This window comes from Macrotis lagotis, chromosome 8 (assembly GCF_037893015.1).
Source record: "Macrotis lagotis isolate mMagLag1 chromosome 8, bilby.v1.9.chrom.fasta, whole genome shotgun sequence".
Taxonomy (NCBI): domain Eukaryota; kingdom Metazoa; phylum Chordata; class Mammalia; order Peramelemorphia; family Peramelidae; genus Macrotis; species Macrotis lagotis.
The window spans coordinates 197,089,477-197,116,066 of NC_133665.1; the positions used below are offsets into that span (position 1 = coordinate 197,089,477).

At 41.6% G+C, this 26,590-nt stretch overlaps 1 protein-coding gene and 1 pseudogene across 1 annotated transcript in view; one reads left to right on the forward strand and one right to left on the reverse strand.

Moving 5' to 3' along the window:
* The window catches only part of LOC141496705 (putative acyl-CoA dehydrogenase 6), a 33,762-nt gene that overhangs the window by 2,717 nt on the left and 4,455 nt on the right, over positions 1-26,590 (forward strand). Inside the window, exons 2-8 of the mRNA XM_074199370.1 lie at positions 9,870-9,990; positions 13,857-13,986; positions 14,525-14,631; positions 18,592-18,759; positions 22,529-22,702; positions 23,404-23,565; positions 23,645-23,795. Coding sequence (XP_074055471.1) covers positions 9,870-9,990; positions 13,857-13,986; positions 14,525-14,631; positions 18,592-18,759; positions 22,529-22,702; positions 23,404-23,565; positions 23,645-23,795 — 1,013 coding nt within the window. The remainder of the gene's footprint in view (positions 1-9,869; positions 9,991-13,856; positions 13,987-14,524; positions 14,632-18,591; positions 18,760-22,528; positions 22,703-23,403; positions 23,566-23,644; positions 23,796-26,590) is intronic.
* LOC141495118 (jupiter microtubule associated homolog 2 pseudogene) lies at positions 7,111-7,748 on the reverse strand (annotated as a pseudogene).

Consider the following 26,590-nt stretch of genomic DNA (forward strand, 5'->3'; position numbering starts at 1 on the left):
CCTCCTTCCCTCTTCAGGGACTTTGAATATCCTGGGAAAAAAATCTGTAGGTTTCTGTTCACTGGCACTGGCCTCTAACCCCATGCCTTCTTTTGGCTGGACTTTGGATTTTCTTCTGGGGCAGGGGAGAAGGGGATGGATCTTCCTATTTTGTCACATGTAAGAACTCTGACACTTTCTCTCCTTTGCTCCCTACCTTCTGATTTTACCTGTGTTTTGTATCTTCTGGGGTCTCCCTTCACCTCAGTAAGTCTCTGGGTTATGGCCTTCAAGCTCAGGACACACCTCAGTACCTCCCCTCATCTGATCCAGCTTTCCCTCTGGTAGACCAGATTTTGATCTGGGTCAGCCTCATGATCATACCTTTGCTCTCTGGTTGCTGGACAGCTTCTTCCTGAAAGAGCATGTAGACTTCTCCCCTCCCTCAGAAGACCTGGAGGCTCCCAACTTCATTTGCTCCAACTCAGGGCCAAGAAGCTCCTTTGGAGTAGGGGTTGGAGGGAAAGCAGAATTCTCTTCCCAAAGGAATGATAACCCTTGTGATTAGTTAAGCATCACTGTCCAGTGGGTAGTGAGATGTCATGGTGCAGAGCATGGAGAACTGGGGGTGACCTGTTTGAAACTCTGCTTTTGTTTTTACAAGGCAATGGAATTAAGTGACCTGCCCAAGGTCACATAACTAGGCAACTATTAAATGTCTGAGGTTAAATTTGAACTTGGTCCTCCTGATTCCAGGGCTGGTGTTCTATTTACTGTGCCACCTACCTTCCCCCTTTGAAATTCTAGGCCTGAATTTCCTCACCTGCCCAATGAGATAATTGTATCCATATAGATAACTTTGTTTGGTGGAGATATACCCTGAAGCCTGCTGGGGTGATTGATCTGGAAACTCTTTTCTCAATCGAAGGGCAGTGGTAGAGTTAGAAGGCAGGGAGTGCTCTATACAGGGCATGGTGCTCCAAGGAGCCAAGCTAAACATCACATTATCTGAAAGGTCATGAGCCTTCTGACAAGGAAGGTTTTGTGACACCCTCCAGCTCTTCAGTCAGAGGAGACAGGTCAGGGAGGGACAGTTGAGTTGGGAGAAGCCCAAAGCCTGAGCAATCTTCCTGAGGAAGAAGTTTCAGACACCTTTGCCAGTCAGGCACTCAGGATTGCAACCTTGGAATCACTTCCCTTGTCCAGTCAGTTGCCAGTAGTCAATTCTACCTCCAACTCAAGCTGCTCTCCTCACTGAACTGACTGGTTCTTCTGCACCAGCTACTTTTAATATACTTTAGTGCCAAGAAAAGTGGGCATGCTTACCATTCTACATTCAGATCTTCCAAAGTATCTGACCTTTTGTCCTACAGAACAAGCTGTGACGAGCCCAACCTGAGCTTCTTTTGTTGTTTGCCTCAGACAAGAAGGCTTGTTAGGGGAAGGATGTGCAGGGAGGATAGATTTCTATGGGGCATGGACAGAACTCAGCTGCATTCTATTTTGGCAATGAGAGAGTAGGGGAGCAGAGGATCCTCTTTTGATCTTTCCTATTGACATAGCAGTAGCAATAGTTTTACTTTTTTAAATAAGAGACTTTTCATCCCCCCCCATGCCCATGCCAAATTCTCTCCTTCCCTCCCTCAAAGAAGGCAAGAAAAACAAAACCAATTACAAATATGTGTAGTCATATAAAACAAGTTTATGTATTATTGCTTTAATTTCTTCTTCATTGGTGCTGAATTAAACTTTTTCATTTTTGATACTGGTGTTTTGGTTTTTTTAATCAAATTAATCAAAGTCTATCTATTTTGTTGATTTTTCCCCATAAAACTAGCTCTTAATTTTATTTAGTAGTTCAATGGCTTTCTTCTAATTTTATCTTTGATTTTCACAATTTACAATTTGGTGTTTAGCTGAGGAATTTTAATTTGTCCTTTTTCTAACTTTTTTAATTGTATGTACATTTTATTGATTTGTTCTTTCTCTGGTTTATTGATGTGAGCATTTTAGAGATAAGACTTTCCCCCTAAATATTGTTTTGGTTGCATCCCATAAATTTTGATATGTTATCTCATTATTTTCATTCTCTGATGAAATTATCAAGCATTTCTATGATTTGTTCTTTGGATCACTCATTATTTAGGATTAGATTCTTTTGTTCCCTATTAATTTTTAATCTATCTTTGCTTGACCTTTTATTAATTGGATTTTTTAAATTGCAACATGATTTGAAAAGGATGAATTTAATATTTCTGTCTTACTGCATTTGATTGTTAAGTTTTATGCTCTAACACATGGTCAATTTTTGTGTAAGGTATGTTGCTTATATACTTAAAAGAACTGAGTTCCATTCTATTCCATCCATTTTTTGCATGTATAAGCTCTGAAGTCTAGGAGAATAAAAGTGTTAACAACAAGAAACTGGTAGTAACCTTAGTTTTTCTAAAGCCAGCGTTGAACTGCTTATATGATACTACATTTTTTTTAAAGTTGAACAAATCACGCATATTACACTTCTTTAGAATTTTATTGGTGGGGGCAGCTAGGTGGTGCAGTGGATAGAGCACCGGCCCTGGAATCAGGAGTACCCGAGTTCAAATCCAACCTCAGACACTTAATTTCCTAGCTGTGTGGCCTTGGGCAAGCCACTTAACTCCATTTGCAAAAAAAAGAATTTAATTGGTAAAAATAAAAATATACTTAAGAGTGGTAGACAATTAAGAGATTGGATTAAATTAGGGTTTGTTTAGGCCTTTTGAAAAGTTGTATTAACTGGTTTACTAGGTTCATGTAAAAAAAAAAAACCCAAATATTATTTTGGTGTTGTGAAGTACTAGCATACTAAAATCTGAAGTGTACTATAACATGTTATTAATTCCACTTCAACTTATTTTGTACCCCTACTGCCACTAGATGCTGAACATCATAGCTAATCCCTGATGAACTAGACACTATAGTGAAGCTAATTCAATAAACTTAAAATGGGTTGAATTAGAAAAAAAAAAGAAAAAGGTATGTTCCTTTCTCTCCCCCTTCAATTTTCTCCAGATGGCTATCAAACTTTCCTAAAATTTTATTGACCTCCTTGCCTTCCTTCTTGCTTATTTTGTGATTAGATATATCTAGTTTGGAGATTAGGTGCTGCACTAGTAAAGTTTTACTGTCTGTTTTCTCCTCTAATTCTTTTAACTTCTTTAGACATTTGGATGCTCATTTAGTGCATATATGTTTAGTACTGATAGTTCTTCTTTGTCTCTGCCACCTTTTAGCAAGATGTAGTTTCTTTTCTTCCTCTTTTAATTAGATGTATTTTTGCTTTTGCTTTATCTGACATCAGTATTCCTATCCCTGCTTTTTTCTTTTTTAACTTTAGCTTAAGCCTAGTATATTCTGCTCCAACTCTTACTTTTAGCTGGTGTATATCTCTATGCTTCAGGTGTGTTTCTTGTAAACAAGATGTTGTAAGATTTCTGGTTTTTTAATCTACTATCCATTTCCCTTTTATGGGAGACTTTATTCCATTCACACTTATGGTTTACTAACATCTTATTTGTTCCCTGTTGTCTGTCTGTCTGTCTGTCTGTCTGTCTCTCTCTCTCTCTCTTTCTCTCTCTCTCCCCTCTCCTCTCCTCCCCCTCTTCACCAATGTTTTCTTCTGACTATAGCCTACTTCAATCTGTCCTCCCTTTTATTAGTGTCCCACTTTTTTATCCCCTCTCCCCCTACTTCCTTGTAGGATAAAATATATTTCTGCACCCAACTGAGTGTGTAAGTTATTTTTCTTTGAACTAAATTAAAGGAGAATAAGGTTCAAAAATTGCTCTGTTCTTTTCCTCTAGTGTAATAGGTCTGTTGCTCCTCTTCATTAATTTACCCCATTCTGTCTCTCCCTTTCTTCTTCTCCAAGTACAGTCCTTTTTTTCTACCCCTTAATTTTTTATATCATTATTTTAAATATCACCAACTTATACCTATACCTTCTGTCTTTGTAAATATTTCTTCTAACTTTCCTAAAAGAGATACAGTTTTTAAGAGTTACAAGCATCATCTTCTCATGTAAGGATGTGAACAGTTTAAATTTATTGAATAATATGGATTTTTTCCTTTTCTTTGGGGGGTTTTGCAAGGCAATGAGGTTAAGTGACTTGCCCAAGGTCACAAGTTAAGTAAGTATTAAGTGTCTGAGATCAGATTTGAACTCAGGTCCTGCTGCCTACAGGCCTGGTGCTCAGTCCACTAAGCCACCTAGTTACCCCACCTGTTTATCTTTTAAAGATTCCTGTAAGTCTAAAATCCTTTTTGGGAGTTTTAAAACTCTTTTTGGATTATTCCAGGAAGTCTTTTTGGACTTGAGACCATAATTCTCCTTGAAGCCTCACATGTAGTCTTTTTGACATTGCTATCCTCTTCTGAGTTTTGATCTCCCTATCATCATAGTAGCCTTCTATGGTCAGGGCTTGTTTTTGGTTTTTGTTTATTTTCCAACCCATTTTGTGGCTTTTAAAGCTGAACTTTGTTCCTAGGGTACAGAAAGTACTGTCCCAAATTTTTTTCATTGGGATTTGATCCCTGGTTTTCTGTCCTGGGGCCTCACCTTCTGTGCTGGGGCTGGAGGCACACTAGACCTGGACAACTGGATCTCAGTTGCTTTTCTGTACTGAGGCCTGGATCTTGCCACTGACTGCCTGTGCTGGGCTATACTCTTCTTTTACTCAAGTGAGATAGAACTTTCGTGCAGGCTTTCGAAGTTATCTTGAGCTAGAAAGTTTTTTCATCTCCCCCCCTTTTTTTGTGAGTTCTGTCACTCCAGATTAATGTTGAGACTTGATTTAAAGTTGTTTCAAAGAAAATTGAGGAAATCTTGGACAAAATCCTATCTTTTCTAGTCTACCATATTGGTTCTGCCTTACATATTTTAAAAAATATTTTATTTTTTCCTATTTATATGTAAAGGCAATTTTAACTCATTTTTTTAGGATTAGGTTATTTGGTTTCTGATGAATTTTTAGTCTAGACTTCAAAGGTCTTTTTATTAAAATAATTTTATTACATTGTGGTCTATTACATTGTGGTTTTCATTTAATATTTCTTCTTTCTTGCATTTATTTATGAAATTTTCATAGCCAATTTTTATAAAAGTGTCATACATAGCTAAGAAATAGGTATATGCCTTTCTATTCAATTCATTATTCTCCAGATTGTTGCTGTGATTGTTCTGAAGACTAACCAATGAGTGGACAGAAAGGGATGATAGGGAGGAGGAGGTATAATTCTGCTTGACTGTCAATTCGGGGCAGCTCCTTGATCTTCACTACTTTTGTGAGACTTGGAGTGTTCCCTTTTCTTGAGAAAAGCCAAAATAATTTTTTTTTTGCTTAAAGGAGTCTGTATATTTTTAAGTGTTTTTTTAATCCCACACAATAATGATATTCATTGTCTATGGTAGCTTCTAGCAAAAGTTTCCCTCTCAATCTCATTTACTTAGCTCTAATTTTGTTTTTGCTTTGTCTGAAGTCATGAATGCTACCCATATCCTTTTTTTGTACTTTAGTTAAAGCACACAAGATACTGTTCCGGTCCCTTCTTTTAATTCTATATGTATTTTTGTTACAAATATGTTTCTGATAAACAATATATAGCTAGATTCATGCTTCTAATCCACTCTGCTGTCCTCTGTTTTATGTGTGAATTTATCCCATTCAGCCTCAGTTATGATTACTGTGTTCGTGCTTCCATCTTATTTTTTTTTATGGAATTGTACATTTTATTGTTATTTAGTCGGACTGAAGAAAATTTCAAGAAAATTGTAGTCCATTATTTCCACTTGAAAAACTCCTATTTATCCACTTGATATTATGCTACCAATCTAGTTAATTTCCAGATCTAATGATTCCAGTTTCACTAGGCAGAATATTGTAAAGATTTGCGACTCTGTTTATTCTTCAGTGTACCTATATATAACTAAGGTTTCATATATGGTTTCAAAATCATCAGCAGTTTTTCAAGCTGGTATTTGAACAGTATTAAAATTGACTTTTTAAATATTGTCCAAAATGTTTATTTTGAAGAACTAAAGGTTCTCAGTGATTTGGTCTCCCCATCAACTGATTACAGTAAAAAAGAAAGTCTTAGAAAAATATGAATAACCAAATTATCAAAAAGAAATAGGTTAATAAGGCCTTTAAAAAAAGACTATAAGGCCCCATTCCTCTTGGTTAGGAAAGAATTGTGGTTTGTGAAAGTAGTTTGTTCACCATTAGTGAACTTCAGAGCAGTCAAAGGCATTTAAGGTTTATGAGAGAGAATGGCAGGGAGATATTATTCATTTAAAAAATCAGTTAATAAAGGATCCAACTTTCTCTGATATATATGAGAGACCTTTGGATTTAAAATCAGGCCAAGAGCCTTCCAAATGGAGAATAGATCCATAAACAAGAGAAAATGAACATTAACTAATGAGCACTTGCAGAGGTCAAATCAAGTGCTATAACATTTCAAGATGCATCTTAGTGAGTCTTGCCCAGACTGTTGTGGGAAAGGGGTCAAAAAGCCTCATAGGATGTCTGAAGAACAATGCATCATAAAGGCAAACTTAAAAGGACACAAATAGATTTAACACTCGTTTTCTCAAATATTAGTAGTGCTCCCATAAAAGGCAAAGGTCCTGTATCACTATAATTTAAGGATTCTGAGGTAAATGATTAATTACCCTTCTGAAACACAAGTTGTATCCCTTGGGGGCATTCCCTCAGGCAGCTATTCAACACATTATTCACATGGGTTTTTAGTTCCCCAGTGACACTGTCAATGATTTCTGCTACAGGAGCATCCCTAGATGAACATTTGCCCACCAAAACACAGATGTTCCTGGTACCTATGAAGATTTTCCTTTTTCCCCATTTTCTTTCATTCTATTAAAGATTCTCTCATATCTGGAACTAATTCTTGGATGCAAACCCAGAGAATTCCTTGCTCTGACAACATTTGTTTTCTCTATTTCCTGAAAGGATCTGTGACCCCTGGTCCTATGTAGCCCTTGATGTTTCTAAAAGACAAGTTTGAGCAGCGAGCTACATGAAAGTCTTCACATAAATCATCAATTCCTTCCCTCCCCGCCCCACCCCAACTTATACTAAACTATAAATCTTGACAACCTAAGAGTTTCTAGTCTGAAGATGATGATATTAGCTTCCTTTAGTAGAAAGAGATGCTGGATTTGCAGCCTGGTGCGTTGAGGACTTTGTTATGAGAATGAGGCCTGGGGCCCAACCTGGGCTCATGGTTGTCAATCGTGGGTTTAGACTCAGTTTCCTCGGCTCGTTCCTCCTTTCCTTTGTCACATTTCTCATCATGTTGTTTGGAAGATGGTGTATTCTCCGAAGCTCTAAGTTGCAATTTTGTGTCTTCACCTTCCCGTAAAACGATATGATCCTTGGGCTTGTTTGGGTGTGCTAAGGGTGCAGTAATGGTGACTGGAGACCCCAAGATGTCACTGGTCTTCCCACCAGGGGGCTTCAAACGAGATGGAGCCTGTGCAGGAGTAGGTTCTTCAAAGATACCGCTTCCTTTGCCTCCTGGAGGATTTGACCCTTTGGGTGTATTCTGAGGTTCCTCGGGCGCTCCAAAGATATTAGATGCCATTCTATTTGGTCTGTTTGAAGGAGTAACTTCTTCTGGAGTTCCCAAGAGATTGCTCGCGTTTCCCCCGGGGGTCTCATTACCCCGGAGCTCGGCTTGCCGCCCTCGGGCTCCCGCTCCTGGAACATGCGGGCAGCGGCTGCACAGCCGGAGCGGGCAGAGCGGGCGGAGCGGGCGGAGCGGCGGAGCGGCGGAGCGGCCGGAGCGGGCGGAGCGGGCGGAGCGGCGGAGCGGCCGGAGCGGCCGGAGCCGGAGCGGGCGGAGGGCCGGAGCGGGCGGAGCGGGCGGAGCGGCCGGAGCGGCCGGAGCGGCCGGAGCGGCCGGAGCGGCCGGAGCGGCCGGAGCGGCCGGAGCCGGGCCGGAGGGCGGCGGCGTCCTTCTCGCGGGGCAGCCCGGCGCTGCCGCCCAGCTTATTTTCTTATAGTCATCCTTCTCTTGTTTTGACTGTACTGTTTTGCTTCAGATCAATTCCTTTTTTTTTAGCCTGCCTGCCATCTTATCACTTTTGCTCACCTTTTCCTCTCCTGCTTCCCTGTTGGAGGAGGTGGATTTCTGTGTCCAATTATACATGTGTCTTCATCCCTCCTTGAACCTCAGATGAGAGTAAAGTGGAAGTGTTTTCTGCTTCCCTCCTGCGCCCCTCCATAGCAGAAATTCTTTTGCTCATCCCATTTTGGGGAGGTAATTCTTTCCCATTCATCCTTCCCCAGTTCCCAGTGCCTTCCTCTTCCCCTCTCTTCCACTTTTCTCTTGAGATTATTCCAAAATAGTAGAATCACAACAAGATCCTTTTTCAAATGAGATGCCCTCTAGGAGCCCTAGTGATAAGACTCCGAGGAATGGGGCAGGTGAAACATGAAATGACTGAGGAAACATCAGTTTATTCATCAAAGCATGGCAATGGCATACCACTGCCTCCTCAGCTTGGCATTCAGGCAAAGACAGTCTTATACATTAAGGTCTAAACCAGGAGACAAGATCAGGTCATCTGATTTCTAGCTTTCCAAGTTGGGAGGGAGACAGCAAACAGGGGCATTTCCCTGAATTCAGAAAGAGAGGTGTCCACCTCCCTTCCCCAAAGTAAAAGGAACATGGAAGCAGTAACTGGGTGATCAGAGCTAGTTTTTAGAGAAGACAAGAGAGATGTGTAACTGTGAGAAAGCTCCTTGCATCAGTCTGGGATATGACTGGGCTTCAGGTCAGCATAACCCAGGCCTGAGGTCAAGGCATAGGCAGGTGTGGTTCAGCTTCCCAGATGTGCTTTCTCACAATTCCCATAATTGAATAAAGTTTTCTCACTAGATAGACATTGGACTAGACCCATAATTGAAGAGAAAGGGAACTGTGTTAGATCCAGAATTGAGTCACAAGATAGAGTCACTGAGGTTCATTTAATTCCCACAATTCCTAAGGGAAGGTCTTGATGTGGTGTGTGTGTATGTGTGTGTGTGTGTGTGTGTGTGTGTGCACGCGTGTGTGTGTACATGTCCTGATGCCTAGGATGGAGCCTGACTGATACCTAGTCATTAATAAAACCTCGCTTTCTGAATTCAGGGAAAAGCCCCTGTTTGCTCTCTTCCTCCCAACATGGAAAGCTCTTGATTTTTTCTCCAATTAGAAAACAGATGACCTGATCTTGTATCCTGGTTTAGATCTTGCTCATTGTTTTCTTTTAATGTATAAAATGCCTACACAATATGGCAGACACAGTCATAGCATTGGAGAGCACAGTAATCGCATGCCCACTCTTGCTGTCCAATGTTGGCTCTCAGACTGACCAGACCCCAGCATGCCAGAGATTGGGAAGGGAATGGAGCTGTCATTCAGATTCCCCCAGCCATCCCTTCATATGGTCCCCAATCCCCCTACACACACACACACACACACACACACACACACACACAAACAGAACAAAAGTGCAAGGGGACAGCAGACAGAGAAATCAAGTGATTTTATGGAAGCATCCTGAGACATTGGGTGTTTAATTCAACATATGAATGTGTAAATGCACATATGTGTAGACAGTTCTTTTGTAAAAAGGATAATTATCATGGGAAGAAGGGGGGATTCGATGTGTGATTTGAGACTCATTCAAATGGGAGAGACCCAGCAACATGGACAGTTCCCCCCCTCTAGTACCAGGGCCTTGGAAGACAGAAGGCAGAATGAAAGAACCTTTGGAATGGAAGCTGGCCTTCTGGAACACCCTATCTTCCTAACAGGATTTTTTTCTTTTCTTTTCACTGTAGATTATTGATAAAGAGATTAACCCTTTTGTGGACAAATGGGAAGAAGAGCAATGCTTCCCAGCCCACCATGTATTCAAGATTCTAGGGCAGGCTGGCTTCCTGGGTGTGAACAAGTCAACAAGTAAGAGATCAGACTGGGGGGGGGGGGATTTGGGTGCCTCAGTGAAACACTTGAAAGAGCTGCTCTTTCAAATGCTGGCTTTGAAAACTAGTGTGGCCATGTGGTAAGCTTTAAGGAGAGGGCGATTCTTGCAGAACCCTATTCAGTCTGAGCCTTACAGTGAATCCCAGTGAGACCTTGGTCCATTCTCCTGGGGCTTCTCTTTCTGGAGCATTTGGGGAGAGGGGATTTCTAAGAATGACTTGTCTTCAGAGGGATCAGTGACCTCAGACTTTGGTGCCACAGATCCCATCAGTTTGGCTCCCACTCTCAGGAAATCCTGATTCAGCAGAATGTAGAGGACTAATAGGGAGGGTCAAGGGGAATTAGTGTGAGGGAGGGCAAGCTCAAGCCTTCAAGTTGATCCAGGGCATCTTCTCTTCTAATGGGATGTGACAGCCTGACTCAGGCTGAGGGATTTGGAGTGTATTTTAAGACATCATCTTACATCCCTCAGTAGTGAGGATGATCTGGTCTCATTCTCCCCAAGTGAAGTGGGCTCTATCTCCCCTCCTCCTCAAGATTCTAAGGATACCCTTGAGGGGTTGGGGGGGGGTGTCACCTTCAACCACCATTCTAATGAGGTTTCCTTCCTCAGTCAGTCTCCAGTGACCGAGCCTCTCAGATCTATTTCACTTCCCTTTGTTTTTACAAAGGGCTATGTGAAGATTTAGCCAGAGCCCTTGCCATTCCCTCCCCCCCATATCACATCTCTGGGGAGAGGGGGCTCAAACTTAAGGCAGTTTCTATAGGCAGCATCAATTTGGTTTCACCAAGTTCACATCCAAGTATAACCTTGCTACATCAAGCCTTACTCCATCCCAATGACTGGACCCAAAGGTTGAAGGTCACTCCTCATAGCCTCAAAGCTGGACATGAACTCAACCCTGGACCTTTTGAAACCCATAAGTCTGTGGCCTCCAATCTCTTTCTCCTAAAGGAAAACAACAAAATAATGCTGAGTGATCCCTATTCATGGATCACTGTCATGTCCCCCACAGATGGGGAAGGATCTGCCTCCCCACACTGGGGGCATTCCTGCTCTATCTGACAGAGAAGGAATGAGTTCTGAGTGATGACTGCACCCCCAGGTTTGGCCACGCAGCCAACTGTCTAGTTGGCACAGTGCATATATATTCTTTTCCCCAAATGTATGTGCCCCAAAGTCCAGCCTGGTCTAGGGTGGGTGGGGAGAGGTTTCTGGGTTCAGGGTCAGTACCTAAAGGGAGTCTTGAGTTAAGGAGTAGATGCCCGGCTTTGTAGTTAATTCCTTATTCCAGAAGAACATGACACTCAATTTTTTTTGATGGGGGCAGGGAAGTGGTTCAGGCAGCCGGAAACATGGAGTAGCTTCCTGGTATTTATCAGGCCAGAGTCATATTTCCTTTCCAAGCCCAGCTTCCTGTGTTGTCTATGCAGCTGCCTGGGACCAGCCTACAAGGATGGAAGCTCTGAAGGCAGATGCATTCTCAGCCAAGCAGGGAAGGAGGAGGAGTAGGGCTTGTCCCCCCAACCAGGTGCCTCCATCTGCTCTTTCAGGACTTAACCAGGCTAACACACACACACACACACACACACACACACACACACACACACACACAGTCATCTGTCTACTCCTGTCCCCTTCCCTGAGAGAGTGAAAATAGCCCGGGACAAAGTTTTTAGTTTTCACATCTGTTCAATTGCTCCCTGGAGACCTTCAGGACTTGGGAGATGGCCGAGGAGAAAGTGGGGTCCTTCTGTCAACACTTAAGACTTCTAGGTGCTTCAGGTGAGGTACCTGTATCTTGCAAGGCTTGTGAATAAAATGTACAATTTTCTCTCAAAAAAATACTTTTAGGAAAAACTGCTACAGGGGGAGCTGAGGGGGTAGGGGGCTTCAGCCTGGGCACAGCTGGACTGGCATCAGTGGTGGAGTCTCTGGAAAATCTTATTGTCTTGGGCTCTGGGGCTGCCTAAGGGGCTTCCAGTAGTCATTGGTGACATTATCAGGAGCTGCTGTGGACAGGAGACATATGTCAGGCTTTTCTGCTGAGTGACTTCTCCACCTATGTTCTCAGCTACAGCTCCCTTTTTCCCCCCCAAGTTGCACCCTATGATTTTCACCTGGTTGACATTCCTGTCGTATCTCTCAGGAGGAGAAAAAAAACAAGGCTACCTGGTGTGAATGGCCTCAGTTTCCCAGCTCTCCATGCTAGTTGTCCCAGGCTCCTCTGGAAATCTGCTCCTGCCTCCCCCTGTCCATGGAGTAGGGAAGGAGAGGCAGAGAAAGGCCTAAGGGAGTCTAGGCTCCAGAGAGGTACCATCTTTTTATTTGCATTGCCAAGATGAGTTTGTGGATGGTCTTCCCTTCAGGTTCTCACAGGCTGGTCCCGCATTAAAAGTCTGCCTGATTTTTACTCAGTGTCAAATTTTACTACAACTGCAGGTCTTGTATTTGTACACACACTTTTGTAATTTTTTTCCCCTAGTCTTAATGACTAGGCTACAGGGTCACCGATTTCTATCTAGTTCAGTGTCTTCATTTTATAGATGGGAAAACTGAGACTCAGGGTGGAAATGATGATGTTTATCCTTCATTCTCGAAAAAGAGCATGATATCAGGGAGGTGAGGCCGGGGCAAGCATATGAATTGGATTGGAGTGAGGAAGGGCTGTGTTAAGTCACCAGCCTCATTTTCTCCTCCAGAGTCATCTGGTCCAGCAGCCAAATATACACAAAGTGGAGAAAAGACTTGCTCAAACTCATAGTGTTCTTAAATGGCAGAACTAGAATTTGAACCTGGAACCCCTGACTCCAAATCCCATGCTGCCTACACTCAGAATGTGCCTTTGTAACTTCCTCAAAATTAACATTTTGGGCTTTTTTTCTTATAGGTTAAATTCTATATTCTAGTCAATAATGTAATTATGTCTTCTTTATCTGCACTTTGGCAGGGTGGGATGGGAGGTCTTCCAACAGGCCAACTATGTGCCACTCATTGTGCTGAGCACTTCACCAACATTATTTCATTTCATTCTCCCAACAAGTCTATGAGACTGATGCCATAACTATCTCCACTTTACAGGTGAAAACACTGAGGTAAATGGAGGCTAAGTGACTTACCCAACTACTTTAACTCTCTTGCTGTTAACTAGACTGTCAGACTCTTTCAGGGATAAATGCCTGGGGCTGCTGCTCAGCCCTCTTTTCTTTTGGCAGTGTAAGTACTAGTGCCAGGTCTATCTGGAATTACCTTCAGTCACATAGGAGATTGAAAAACCACCTGGGCAATGACAAAAGTAAAAATGAGCCAGAGGGTCCTTAGTCAACCAAGCCTTGATTTTCAGATCAGAATCTCCGGAGAGAATGAAAACATGAAGTTGCCACATGTCAACTCCTGTCTGTGAGTTCAAAGGATCAGATGCACAAACACAGGATGGAGAAGGGCAGTGAAACCCCTGAGGGCTTCACAAGATAGGGATCTCAAAGGAGGGCATTGCAGCCAAGACTATACATAGTCTTGGGCTCCATTGAATGACCATTTCATCAGGCATTGGGGAAGGGATGGTGTCATCCTTCCTTCTTCTTCCTGAGGGTGCCTACAGAGGCAGGGTTCTATTTAGCTTTCAGGAGAGAAGGCCTTGAAATATCTATCATCCATAAACTTTTATTTAGCACCTATTAGGTATCCTATGTCATGCAACACACAACCATGATGGAGCTCATGGGGCAAATAGAACAAGGGACTATGGGCCTATCTCACTGCCCAATGTGCCAGAGTCCTTGGAATGAGGGATGAAATGCCCAACTGTCATTACTGACTTCACTTCTTTCCTTCCTGGCAGAATATGGAGGCCAGGGTTTGGAGTTATCTCATCAAATTGCAATGATAGAAGAACTGGGAAGTATCACTGGTCTAGGAATTGCCCTGGCCATCATTGTGCAGACAGACATGGCCACCCCTGCTCTGGAAAGGTATATTCCTGAACTCACTTCCCTGAATCATGACCAAGCTTCCTCAATCCATCTGAATAGACTTCCAGTTCATCCAGTGGCACATTAGAGAGGTCTGTTTTAATCAAGGCCTTTGAATTCTTAGTTTAATGTCTTTGATCTGGATTCCATCAGGCTGCTATAAGAGCCTATAGTTTCTACTTGATTATGGTACAAGAGTGTGGTCTTTTTATCAGTTAATTTAGTTGGGGAGTTTTCTTTGCATCCCTCAAAACTATTAGCATAGGTAACTGATTGATGTGGATTCATGATACCATCATCTTGATGGTCTCCAAGCTTATGAGCACATGTTTGGATTTAGATGCCTAGAAAAGATTGTATTGGAAAGCCATCTGGGCCCTTTGCCTTTTTCTTGTGATTTTAAAAGTAAAGAGAAAGCATGCAGACCCACAGCTAGCCCAATATGACTAGAATGGTCTGTGGGGATCCTGGTACAGGAAAAACACTTCCCAAACAGCTTTAGCCATGAATCCTTCATGTGCCTCTCTCCCATTTTCAGGTTTGGTACTGAAGAACTGAAGCAGCAATTCCTGGTACCATCCATTGCTGGAGATTTTGTGGCCTGCCTTGGAGTCAGTGAACCTGGAGCAGGGTCTGATGTTGCAAGTGAGTGAATGAGAGCATCCCAACAATGCTTATAGATTTATAGAGTCTCCTGAATTTTGTTATACTAGGAAAAGCCTAGTCATTCTAAGGAGGCTGCTGAATCCCTTGTGTTGGCTCACCCAATTCTTTTTGAACATCCTTCTTGGGTGATGCTGGTCACATAGACAATTGAGAACAACAATGGAAGATATGAGGAGTTATTGCAGCTACCTTCCCTTGGGTGATAAATGACAGACCTTACTGGGAGCACTGATTCCTAGGATCCTTCTTAGGAAGAAACAAGACCCCAGGAAAAATGATCATGAAAAGTAAGGGATTCAAAAGAGATAGATGGAGAGAAAAAAAGTGAATCTTTTCTTATGTACCAAGAACTAGGGATAGAAATTCAAAAGCAAGATTTGGAAAGTGGACAGTTGACTAAAAAGATATTTGAGAGTTATAGCAAGAATTTTAGACCATTCTCTTGATTAGACAGTTGATGAGTTGTTGGTTATTGTCCTTCATTCTTTATTTTTGGTTTGTTTTTTAGTTTTTGCAAGGCAAATGGGGTTAAGTGGCTTGCCTAAGGCCACACAGCTAGGTAATTATTAAGTGTCTGAGGCCAGATTTGAACCCAAGTACTCCTGACTCAAGGGCCAGTGCTCTTTCCACTAAGCCACCTAGCCGCCCCTATTGTCCTTCATTCTTGAAGAATACCAAAATGGCATCACTATATTGAAGTCAAGCTATAGTGTATTGGACTGTGGCTGATCAGACTAATATGAACTTGGAAGGCTCTGCTACAGGTTGGGCACAAATAGTCCATGTGAACACCTGAAGTGATTCTCTAATTTTGCACATCTCCAGTTTCTTTTGAGCTTCTTCAATTAATCTTTGCTCATAGAGCACAGCTCCTTTGATGAAGGCACTCCATGCCAGGATCTCTCATGTATCTGGTACCTTATCCTGCCAGGCGATCTTCAGAATCTCCCTTAAGACAATTCAAATGGAATCAATTCAGTCTCCTAGTAGTTTGTTCAAGTTTCACAGTCATACAACAATGAGGTCAGCACAATAACTCTATAGACTTTCCATTTAGTAGCTAGTCTAATACTGCTTCTCTATCACACTTTTCTTGGGATCTCCCAATGAACTAGCTCTGGCAATGCATCTATCAACTTATATCTCTGGAAAGGACACATCCACAGTAGTAAAAAATTCTCCATTTGCTGTAACCATTGGTTCCATGTTTGGATGGTATGGGGCTGGCTGATGGAGCACCTGTGTTTTCTTGGTGTTGTTAGGAGAAAATTAGCACAAGAAACAGAATCAATCCATATTTTGTTGCATCTCAGCTTCTGAGACTCCATTGAGTGCACAATCATCTGCAAACAGAAGATCATGCATTAATGAAATTTTGACATAATTTTCCATAAACCCTCACGCCTGTTGGTACCAAAAGCCTTGATCAGATCTATAAATGTTGTATATGAGCTTCTGTTCTGTCCTTGGCATTTCTCCTGGAGTTGCAAAGTTTCCCTTTCTGAAGCCACAAATGAAGGATCAAACCATTAAGAGGGTCTCTGTTAAGAATCTTTCCAGCAAAGACTAAGAGAGAAACACCCTTGTGATTGTCATAGGACAATCGATTCCCTTTAACTTTATAGAGATGGAAATAGAGGCATCCATAAATTCTCTAGTCATATAAACTGGAAAATATTAGTCAGCTTTTGTATGAGCAGTGGACCCCCTCCCCTTTGTAAATCTCAGCTAGAGTAGAATCAGCACCAAGTGCTTAGCCATATGAAAAGATCTAATGGCATTCAAAACTTCTTTTAAAGTTGGAACTTCAGCTAGGGAAGGATTGACTTCAAGAGGACGTAAAAGGTTAATGGCTTCCATGATGATTGATGACAGTCTGTTGAGAACACAATGGAAGTGTTCAGTTCATCTTTCCAGGATCATGTCCTTATCAAGCATCAATGTGTCTCTATCTGCACTGGAATAGTTGAAATGCATCATAGGTCTTTGGTCCATAAATAAGCTTCAGGACATCATAAAAGTACTTTGGATTTTTACTATCAGCATAACACTGAATTTGATCTACTTTCTTACTGAGCCAAAAGATACTGCCTCTCTCTAAGCTTCATTTATACTTTATTTTTGATGAAATTAAAAATGCTGCCTTCTTAACGATGAATGAACTATCCCACTTGTTTTTTTTATTAGAGGTTTCTGAATTTCCTCAAGGTAAGCTCCATTTATTCTTATGCTCTCTGGTGTTTTTAACAGGAATTGGTACTATATTTTGTCAAAAGCATTTTTTTCAGTATCTATTGAGATAATCCTGTTTTGGGTTGGTTTTGTTATTGGTATTACATAATATTGAACCTGCCCAGCATTTCTGGTATAAATTCCACCTGGTTATATATAGTTGTTATCTCTTTGCTAGTATTTCTCTTAAAAATTTTCACCAATAGTCATTAGAAAAATTAGTATATCGTTTTCTTTCCTTTTTGGCTCTTCCTAGTTTGGGCATCAGCACCATGTTTGTGTTGTAAAAGGAATTTGGTAATTCTCCACCTGTTTTATCCAAAAGTTTATCTAGCATTGGGATTCATTCTTTAAATGTTTGGTAAAATTTGACAATGAATCCATCTGGTCTTAGGAATTTTTTCCTAAGTCCATTGATGGCCTAATTAATTTTTTTTCTAAGATTGCATTAAGTATTTCTCTTCTGTTAATCATGGTAATTTATATTTTTGTAAGCATTCATTCATTTTTTAGATTGTCAAATTTGACATATAGTTGGCCAAAATTGTTCCTAACAATTATTTAATTTCCTCTTCATTGATGGTGAATTTACCCCCTTTCATTTTTGATTTTAGTAATTTGATTTTCTTCTTTCCATTTTAAAAAAATCAAATTAACCAGTGTATTTATTTTATTGACTTTAATGGTTTTCGTTCTTTCAATTTTATTCATCTTTTCTTTGATTTTCAAGATGTCCAGTTTGGAATTTAATTGGGGATTTTTAATTTGTTCTTTTTCTAGTTTTTAAAGTTGCACATTCAATTCACTGATCTGCTATTTTATTGATTTAAGCAATTAGAGTTATAGATTTCCCCCTAATTTGGCTGCATTCAAGGGCACAACTTTTTAAAGAGAACAAGATAGGAAAAGACCCATCTGGTGGGAGTGGGAGGTGGGGAGGCATGTACCATTATCTATTAACAAGGTATTCTCATTCAGGAGCAGGGTGGGTGAGCAGAGAGTACAATGCTGATGTACTGGTCATGTTCAAATGCCAAATGTATGTTTGTAAAAAGATTATTTTAGAAAGATCTCACATAGAATAAGCAAGTCCTCCCATGGAGGTCAAAAGAAATCCTACGAGGACACCCTTAAGGTCTCACTGAAGCACTCTGGAATCAATTGTGAGACATGGGAGACCCTGGCACAAGACTGCCCAATATGGCATGCCTTTATAAAAGATGATGTCCTCTATGAGTGAAACAGAATCCCAGTAGCTCAAAAGAAACCTGAGATATACAAATTCAGCAACATCTCCACTCTAAATGTGCCAGATCTGTATTGGAGCTGCCAACCTTATATTGGTCTGCTCAGTCACACTCAGACACACTGTACCTTGATCCCTACATAGTGACCTCATTATGATCCTTGAGAACAAAGGTCACAAAGAGGAGGAAGAAAGTAAGGGGTGTGTGTGTGTGTGTGTGTGTGTGTGTGTGTGTGTGTATGACTAGTGGGGACTGAGCACAATGTATCCCAGTTAAGTTGCTGACCAGTCTTGGGACCTTAATGCTCATTCGCCAATTTGGCTCAGGTTCTCTGGATGCAAGGAGAGCTTCCAAGACACCTCTCAGATCAGAATCTTTTCTCCCATCAATTCTCACAACCCTCCCAGATCGCTTGGAGTGTGGAAAGTTGCCATCTTTCTCTTTACTCTTTTGCCAATAGGTATCAAGACAAACGCTGTGCTCAAAGGGGGTGATTACATCATCAATGGTAGCAAGATGTGGACAACATCTGGGAGCCAAGCTGATTGGATGTGTCTACTGGCCAATACCAGTGCAGGACCACCTCATCTAAACAAGTCCCTCCTCTGTTTGCCCATGAACCTGGCTGGTAAGATTGGGCACTTCAGTGTCCTGGGGGGTGTCCAATGGGGCAATGGAAAGAGGACTGGATCTGTAGAGTGCAGACCAGGGTCATGATGCCAGCTCCTAATAATAATAATTAATAATAATAATAAAAATAATAGCAATTAATAATTAATAATAATGTTTGTTTTTCATTCTTGAAGAAGACCATGACAATGGGGAGGTGATGCCATGACAAGAACAAGAATTGGATTTCATTGAGGGGGTACTGTACCAAGTCACCAGTCTCATTTTATCCTCCAGAGTCATCTGGGTCTAGTGGTCAGATATGAATCAGGATGACTGGAGATAGCTTTGGTTTTGAGGCAATCAGGGCTAAATGACTTGCCCAGGGTCACAGTTAGTGTCAATTGTCTGAGACCAGATTCAAACTCTAGTCCTCCTGATTCTAAGGCAAGTACTTTATCCATTGTGCCATCTTGCTGCCCTGGTGCCAGCTACTACATGTATAAAGGCAGAGGGGCTGTACATGCTGTACATGGTCAGAAAAGGCACACCTGATTAGTGTTTATCTCTTGGTCTCTGAGAGCAGAGTTCAGAAAAACTCTAAAGTTGTTGCATGTGGGAGTGAGTATGGTGCAATGAGAATGAAGCAACATTATTTGAGTCTAATTGTTTCTGAGTCAATTATTAAGCACTACTATGTACTAGAATAGGTAGCTGAGTTCAGACACTTCCTAACTGTGTGACCTTGGGTATGTCACTTCCCCATGTTTGTTCCAATTTTCTCATCTGAAACTGAACCAGTATCTCTACCGAGAAAACCTCAGTCACAAAGAATCATCACCAGAAATAATATTTTTAATGTCTTCATGACTGAACAATGAATGTGCTTGGCACTATGCTAACTGCTGGGACAAGAAAGAGGGAAAAACCAGTCCCTGCCCTCGAGGAGCTCCTAGTCTATTGGGAGAGACAACATGCAACTGCCCACGGACAGGCAAGAGGAGTACAAGATCCATCACAGCCCATCTGCAGAAGGAAGGTGTATTAGGAAATTTTTTTAGGAAGCCAGTTGGCAGAGGGGAGGTGGGGAGAGGCCCAGCCTGGGGGTGAGAGAAGGCTTTCCTCACTTCCTAAACCCTGGCACCTTCCCCCTGGAAGCAGAGTGCTTGTTCCCGCTCTCATTGGACTGGGAGCTCATGGAAAACAGGGTCAGTCTTTGCCTCTTCTCATTCCCAGGACTCATATGGCTACTGGAGTGCTTACTAAGGGGGCTATGGCCTGACTGATGAGACCCAAGCATTTTCTGACCCTTCTCAGCAGCCTAGGCCAAGCCCAGAGCTGGTCTTTCCTCTAATTCTTGTTCCCTCCTCAGATGCTCCTGTCTTAGTCAACCATTCACTTTTCAACTCATTCCTTCTTGGCTCACTTGAGTGTTTGCTGCCCTGTTGGCACTGCTGCCCCAAAGTTTATTTCATGTGCTGGGCAAGTCCACCACATCATGGCCATTTTCCTGGTTCTGGCAACACTTTCAAGGCCATTTTATCTGGAAAAAGGCAGAGCAGCTAATTAGGCTATTTTCCCTCATTATTCCTGTGATTTCCCAGAGCAAAATATCTTCTCCTATCCTATTATTTATTTATATTTGATTTATTCATTCTGTGTGCTACATAAAGCTCACCTTGTTCACAAAAACCATATTCTATTGAAGGTAAACAATGCATCTGCAGAAACATAAAATCAAAGTAATGGGGGTAGGGGTGGGGAGTGGGCCCTATTAGCTGGGAAGGTTAGTTTAGTTCCAGCTGGGAATGACAACCCTGAAGGATGACCCATGTGGGCACCCATATGTCCTTAGGAACATGCAGCAATGCTGAAAGTGCCAGCCATGTTCCAGATTGGTTGGTTCTTGTCCTTTGTTATCGAAGAAGATGAGATCAGTTGCTTGACTAAGCCTTGGGCATCTTCCTCAATGGGGCTGGAATTGTTTCTGTGCAATGGCTGGTGCCCAGAAGCAGGCGGCAGTATCTAGTCTGGTCTGGGAGAGGATTTCTGCCCATCCTGGATAGAAAAATGCTCTTGGAAAGCAGCAGCTTGCAATTGTGATGGGGGACAAATAGTGCAGTCAAGACCCCACTGGCCTCCATCATTTCTGAGTTTATCACTGGTTACTCTCTCCCTTGACAGACAGGAAGCCACACTTTCCTTTCTTAGGGGGTGAGTAGCTCCTGATTCCCCCTTAGAGCCATCAGGAAGAGCCCCAAGTGTGCTTCTGACTCCCAAGTGTCGCCTGGGGTTTGATTCTTCTCCGGGGGGGGTGTTCTTTTCACCCCACCTCTCCTATTCTTCTGGTCTTTCTTTTCTCCACTACAATTGCCTGTTCCTCTCTGCTGAAGAAGATGTAGCAATGAACTGGGTTTGAATTGTGTGTCTGACACTATATGAGTAATCATGGGCACATTATTCTACCTCTCTGAGTCAGCTTCCTCATCTATAAAAGGGGAATGAAGACAACTGAGCACTTCCCTCCAGAAGCTGGTTGGTTGGTTCTTGTCCTTTATTGAAGAAGATCAAAATGACATCACTACGTTTGAGACAAATGACAGCGTGTCCGACTGGGGCTGATCAGACCAATACTAGCTCAGAATGCATAGACCATGTGAACACCTGGGATGGATACTCTAAACTTTTGGATATCATGTTTCCTTTGAGCTGCCTTCCTCATAGACAGCAGTACTGTCTCCCATCCTGTACAATCAATTCTAAAGTTCTTCAAAGACACCTTCAGGGTGTCTCGGTTCCACTTCTTCTGACCCCCTTGTGAGCACTTGGCTTGTGGGAGTCTCCATAAAATAGTTCTTACATCTGACATTGTAACAACATGACAACCTATCATAGCAATGTTGGAATGCTCGGCAGTTTAGCTCGAGACACCCTCAGTGTCTGGGGTCTTCTGCCAAGTGATCTTCAGACTCTTCCTAAGACAATTTAGATGCCAGCTAGCATGAGGATGACAATGCTATGAGAAGGAAACATCTCTCTCTCTCTCTCTCTCTCTCTCTCTCTCTCTCTCTCTCTCTCTCCCTCTCTCTCTCCTACTCTCCTGGATCCAGTTTTAAAGAGGGACTTGCTAGGTCATCAAGGCTGGTTTCCTGTTTCTCCCCCCCCAAAAAATATTTTGAGCTCACCTGACATCTCTCTTATTTTCAAAAATAATATTCTATTTCCCCCCAACTATATGTTAAACCAATTTTAACATCTTTTGGTAAATTTTTAAGTTCCCTCCCTGAGATGTAGGTTGTGCATATATGGTTCTTATTTTATGACTTCCTTGAATAGAAACTATACAAGATGTGATCCTATAAACCTTTTGTGGTGCCTTCCTCCCCTTCCCCACCCCACTTAGCCTCCACTCTATTCTGTGCCCCTGACTGTTGTGAGGAGACCTGTGGGCTGGCCATGACCCATCAAGAAGCAAACTAAGGCAGAGTAAGTGACTTTTCTGGTCACTCCATCAGCAAGGGACAGAACCAGGGTACCTCCTCAGGTCTCAAAGTCAGAGTCAGAGAGCAGATTCTCCATCTATGAATACAGAGGGCCTTCAGTTATTCTGCCAGGTTCTCCTAAGACCTTAAGAAGAGGAGTCCAAGGAAGTTCCAGACAGTGAGATAGCCCCTGGTCCTTCTGTGCTGGGAACCTTGCCTCTACAGGACAAGAAGTGAAAAGCCCCTGGATCTGGGCAGTGTGGACTTCCTTCACCCCATGCTCAAGATGTCTCTGTTCCTTCCTAGGCATCCATGTTTCCAAGAACATAGAAAAGCTGGGTATGTGGTCATCAGACACAGTTCAGATCTTCTTTGAAGATGTCCGAGTGCCCAGGAAGTTCCTAATTGGGGAGGAAGGCCGGGGCTTCCAGTACCAGATGCAGCAATTCCAGGAAGAGCGGATGGCTGGAACAGCCCTGGGTAAATGGTAGGGCTGGCTCGTGGAGGGAGAGATGGGCTTGGTAGCCAGGAGCAGCCCCTCCTAGATGGAGGTCACTCCATCTAGGTCATGAGCCCAGGTCACGAGCAAGCATGGTGAGAAGCCTGTAGCATTGTTCTGATGGAGTTGTACACATGAAGGGGGAATATGATGATCTGTTGCCTTTGAGTTGTAGGCTCAGCATCTCTGAAGCAGAGTTTAGAGGGGGTTTCCATGGAAGGAAAAGGGGTAAGGGGAGAGGGAAAAAGATGAACATTATATAGTCCCAAATCTGATCTCATCTGATCTCTGAAAGAAGGCCAGAGAGTGGTCCTATTCTTTCAAGATCCATGGGGTCATTAGGGATTTTCCTGCTTCATTCTCCCTGGTTCATGACACAGAACCAGATCCATTTGCCCATCTCTGTCCTTTTACATAGAATATTTCTACCTGCATATTCATGTCAACAATATTCAAAATGACATAACTTTAGAAATTTCTTTCATCTTCTGGGTTCTGGATTCTTGCCATCTTTTCATGGCAGAAAAGAGACCTCATCAGAGACTTTCAATGGTTCTTGCAAGGCTGGTACACAAAATTGGGTTTGAATTTTTCAGGGTTTTGTCATTGTGTATCTCTCCCTGTGGTGGAGAGGGCCAATGGTCACTCTCCAGAAGTGGCCCTACTTCTCTATGTCTCTTAGTGCTAACCCCATTGACCAACATCATCCACCAGACCACTGAGTATGCCCGAAATCGTATCCTCTTCAACAAGCCCTTGCTGGACAGCCAGGTTGTGCACTTCCGTCTGGCAGAACTGGCCACGGAGCTGGAGCTCCTTCGTTCACTACTCTACCGGACCGTAGGTGAGGGGGCAGAGCCCTTGAGGGAAATGGGTGGCACTGGGCAGGTAACATCAGCTCACAATTGTCTCACCATCTCTAGATCAGTACATGCAAGGTCTTGATACAACCAAGCTGGTGTCAATGGGCAAGTTAAAGGCGGGTCGTCTTTCACGTGAGGTGACTGACAGCTGTCTTCAGTACTGGGGGGGCACAGGATACACCCACAAAGCCTTGGTCAGCAGACTCTTCAGGTGAGCTTGTTGTTTCAGAGTATCAACAGATAACAATTATTCTTTCTTTTGTTCTACTGTCGGCTGGCATTTCTAATTTCAGTGATGAGATGATTAGATTGGAGCCTTCTGAAGGTTTTAAACATACTTGAAAGGCCAAACATTAGGGTTCCTGCAGGAAACACAGTTAAGGCAAAAAGACATTTGCCAGGGTATATGTCAATTGATTCTTTTTTTTTTCTGGAGAACCTGGAATTTTCTTTCTTTCTTTTTTTTTTTTTTTTTTTGCAAGGCTATGGGGTTAAGTGGTTTGCCTACGGTCACACAGCTGGGTATATGTCTGAGGCTGAATTTGAACTCAGGTCCTCCTTTCTCCAGGGCTGGTGCTCTATCTACCATGACACCTGGCTACCCCTTATCAACTGATTCTTGAACACAGGGTAATACAGACATGATTTTGGATAGAGCCAATTTTAAACAAGAGACGAGGGAACTATATCAGGGTATGTGTTCATGTGAACACACATATGTCTATTTAAGGGAACAGTAGCTAATAAATGCTTCATGGAAACATTACCTGCCTTTAAAAGGAATCAACCAAAAGTGGGAGAGTATAGCACCCGACTTTTAGAATGTGACAAATTGGACAGAAAGAAGAAAAAGAACATGTAGAACTGAGCAGCACACCAGGAAAACAAACTAAATAGACATAACAAAATGAGATCATTTGCAAAGGGCTCAGCAAGTCCCTAGCTTACAGTAGAGATTAAGGAAGAGTTGTTCCCTTCTAGTCCCTTCTCCTCAAATCTAAGAACTTATTTGATAAATTAATGTTATTAATATGTACAAAAGGCAGTGACTTGCACTGGTCATATCACAGAGCATCAAGAATGTATAAAAGTACATTTTTATAGACATCACACAAATAAATAGAAATCAGTAAGGGAATGAGAACAAAACACAAAAGCCTAGGTGCAGATTAAATAATGAATTGCTTAGGAAAGTCTAGGTCAAAGGGACAGTCCCAACCAGAAACTACATAGGTCTAAACTGTTGATGTCTGAGGTCAACATCATCACCTTCAAACTTGAACTTGGAACTCCAGATTTTGTTGTCTGAGATTGAAAGGAGACTTTGGACTGGTTGGGGGCTAACTGTTCCTAAATCTCACCTGATGACATCAAAAAAGATAGGCTAAATTGATATGTCTCTCAAGAATGGGCTCGAGGTCCATCGGCGTTTCCAGTCCCTAGGATTGGTGTTACACATATGGATTTAGTCTCTCTCTGCCCATCTCTCTGAGCTCCTAGTCACCATGGATACCTCAGCAGGATGGCCATCATTATCATGCAATGTACCTGCCAGAACAATCCAGTTTCCATTTAAGGATGGTACGATCAAATTCTTTGTAGATGATGCTATACTTAAAGAATCCTAGAGAATTCATTAAAAAATAGTTGAAACAATTAATGTTAGCAAAATTGTAGGATATAAAATAAACTCATAGAAATCATCAGCATTTCTTTATATTATCAACAAAGTCCAGCAGTAAGAGATAGGAGAAATTTCATTCAAAACAACTGTAGACAAATAAAATATTTGGGAGTCTACCTTCCAGGTACTATATGAATATAATTACAAGACACTTTTCACAGAAATCAAGTCATATGGAAAAATATCAGTTACTCATGGTTAGATTGAGCTACTATAATAAAAATGACAATTCTACCTAAATTAATCTACTTATTTAGTGCCATACCAATCAAACTACCCCAAAATTGTCTTATAGAACTAGAAAAAACTTATTTTGGAAAACAAAAAAATCAGAACTCTCAGGGGAATTAATGAAAGAACAAATGCAAAGACAGGTGACCTAGCCATAAAATTTAAAGCCTTATTAAAAAGCAGCAATTATCAAAATATTTGGTATTGGTTAAGAAAAAAAGTAGTAAATCAATGAAACAGGCTAAGTTCACAAGTCACAGTGATAAGTAACTATGCTAATCTACTATTTGATAAACTCAAAGACTAACTTCTGGGATAAGAACTCCTTATCTGACTAAAACTGCTGGAAAAACAGAAAATAGTTTGGCAGAAAGTGGATAAAGACCAACATCTCACACCCCATACAAAGAAAAGCTAAAATGGTTATCTGATTTAGACATAAAAGGTGAATACCATAAGCCAATTAGAAGAACAAGGAATACCTCTAAGATCTATGAAGAGAAAGAGAATTTATGACCAAAGAAGAGACAGAACATTATGAAATGTAAAATGGATAATTCCAATTACATTAAATTGAAAAGTTTTTGCACAAATAAAACCAATGAAACCAAGATAAGAACAAAAGCAGAAAATTGGGAAACAATTTTTACAGTTACTGTTTCTGATAAAACATTCATTTCTAAAATATATACATAGTCAAAAAATATGAACTGGCAGTTTTCAGATGAAGAAAATAAAGCCATATAGAGTCATGAAAAAATGCGCTAATTAGAGAAAAATACAAACTAAAACAATTCTGAGGGATCACCTCACATCTATCAGATTGCCAATATGACAAAAAAGGAAAATGATCAATGTTGGAAGGGATGTGGGAAAACTGGGACACTAATACATTGCTGGTGGAGTTATGTGCTGATCCAACCTTTCTGGAGAGCAATTTGGAATTATGCTCAAAGGGTAATAAAACTATGCATACCCTTTGATCCAGCAATACCAGTATTGGATCTGTATCCCAAAAAAGATAACAAAAAAGGATTTAAAAAAAACCACTTGTACAAAAACATTTATAGCAGCTCTTTTCATGGTGGCAA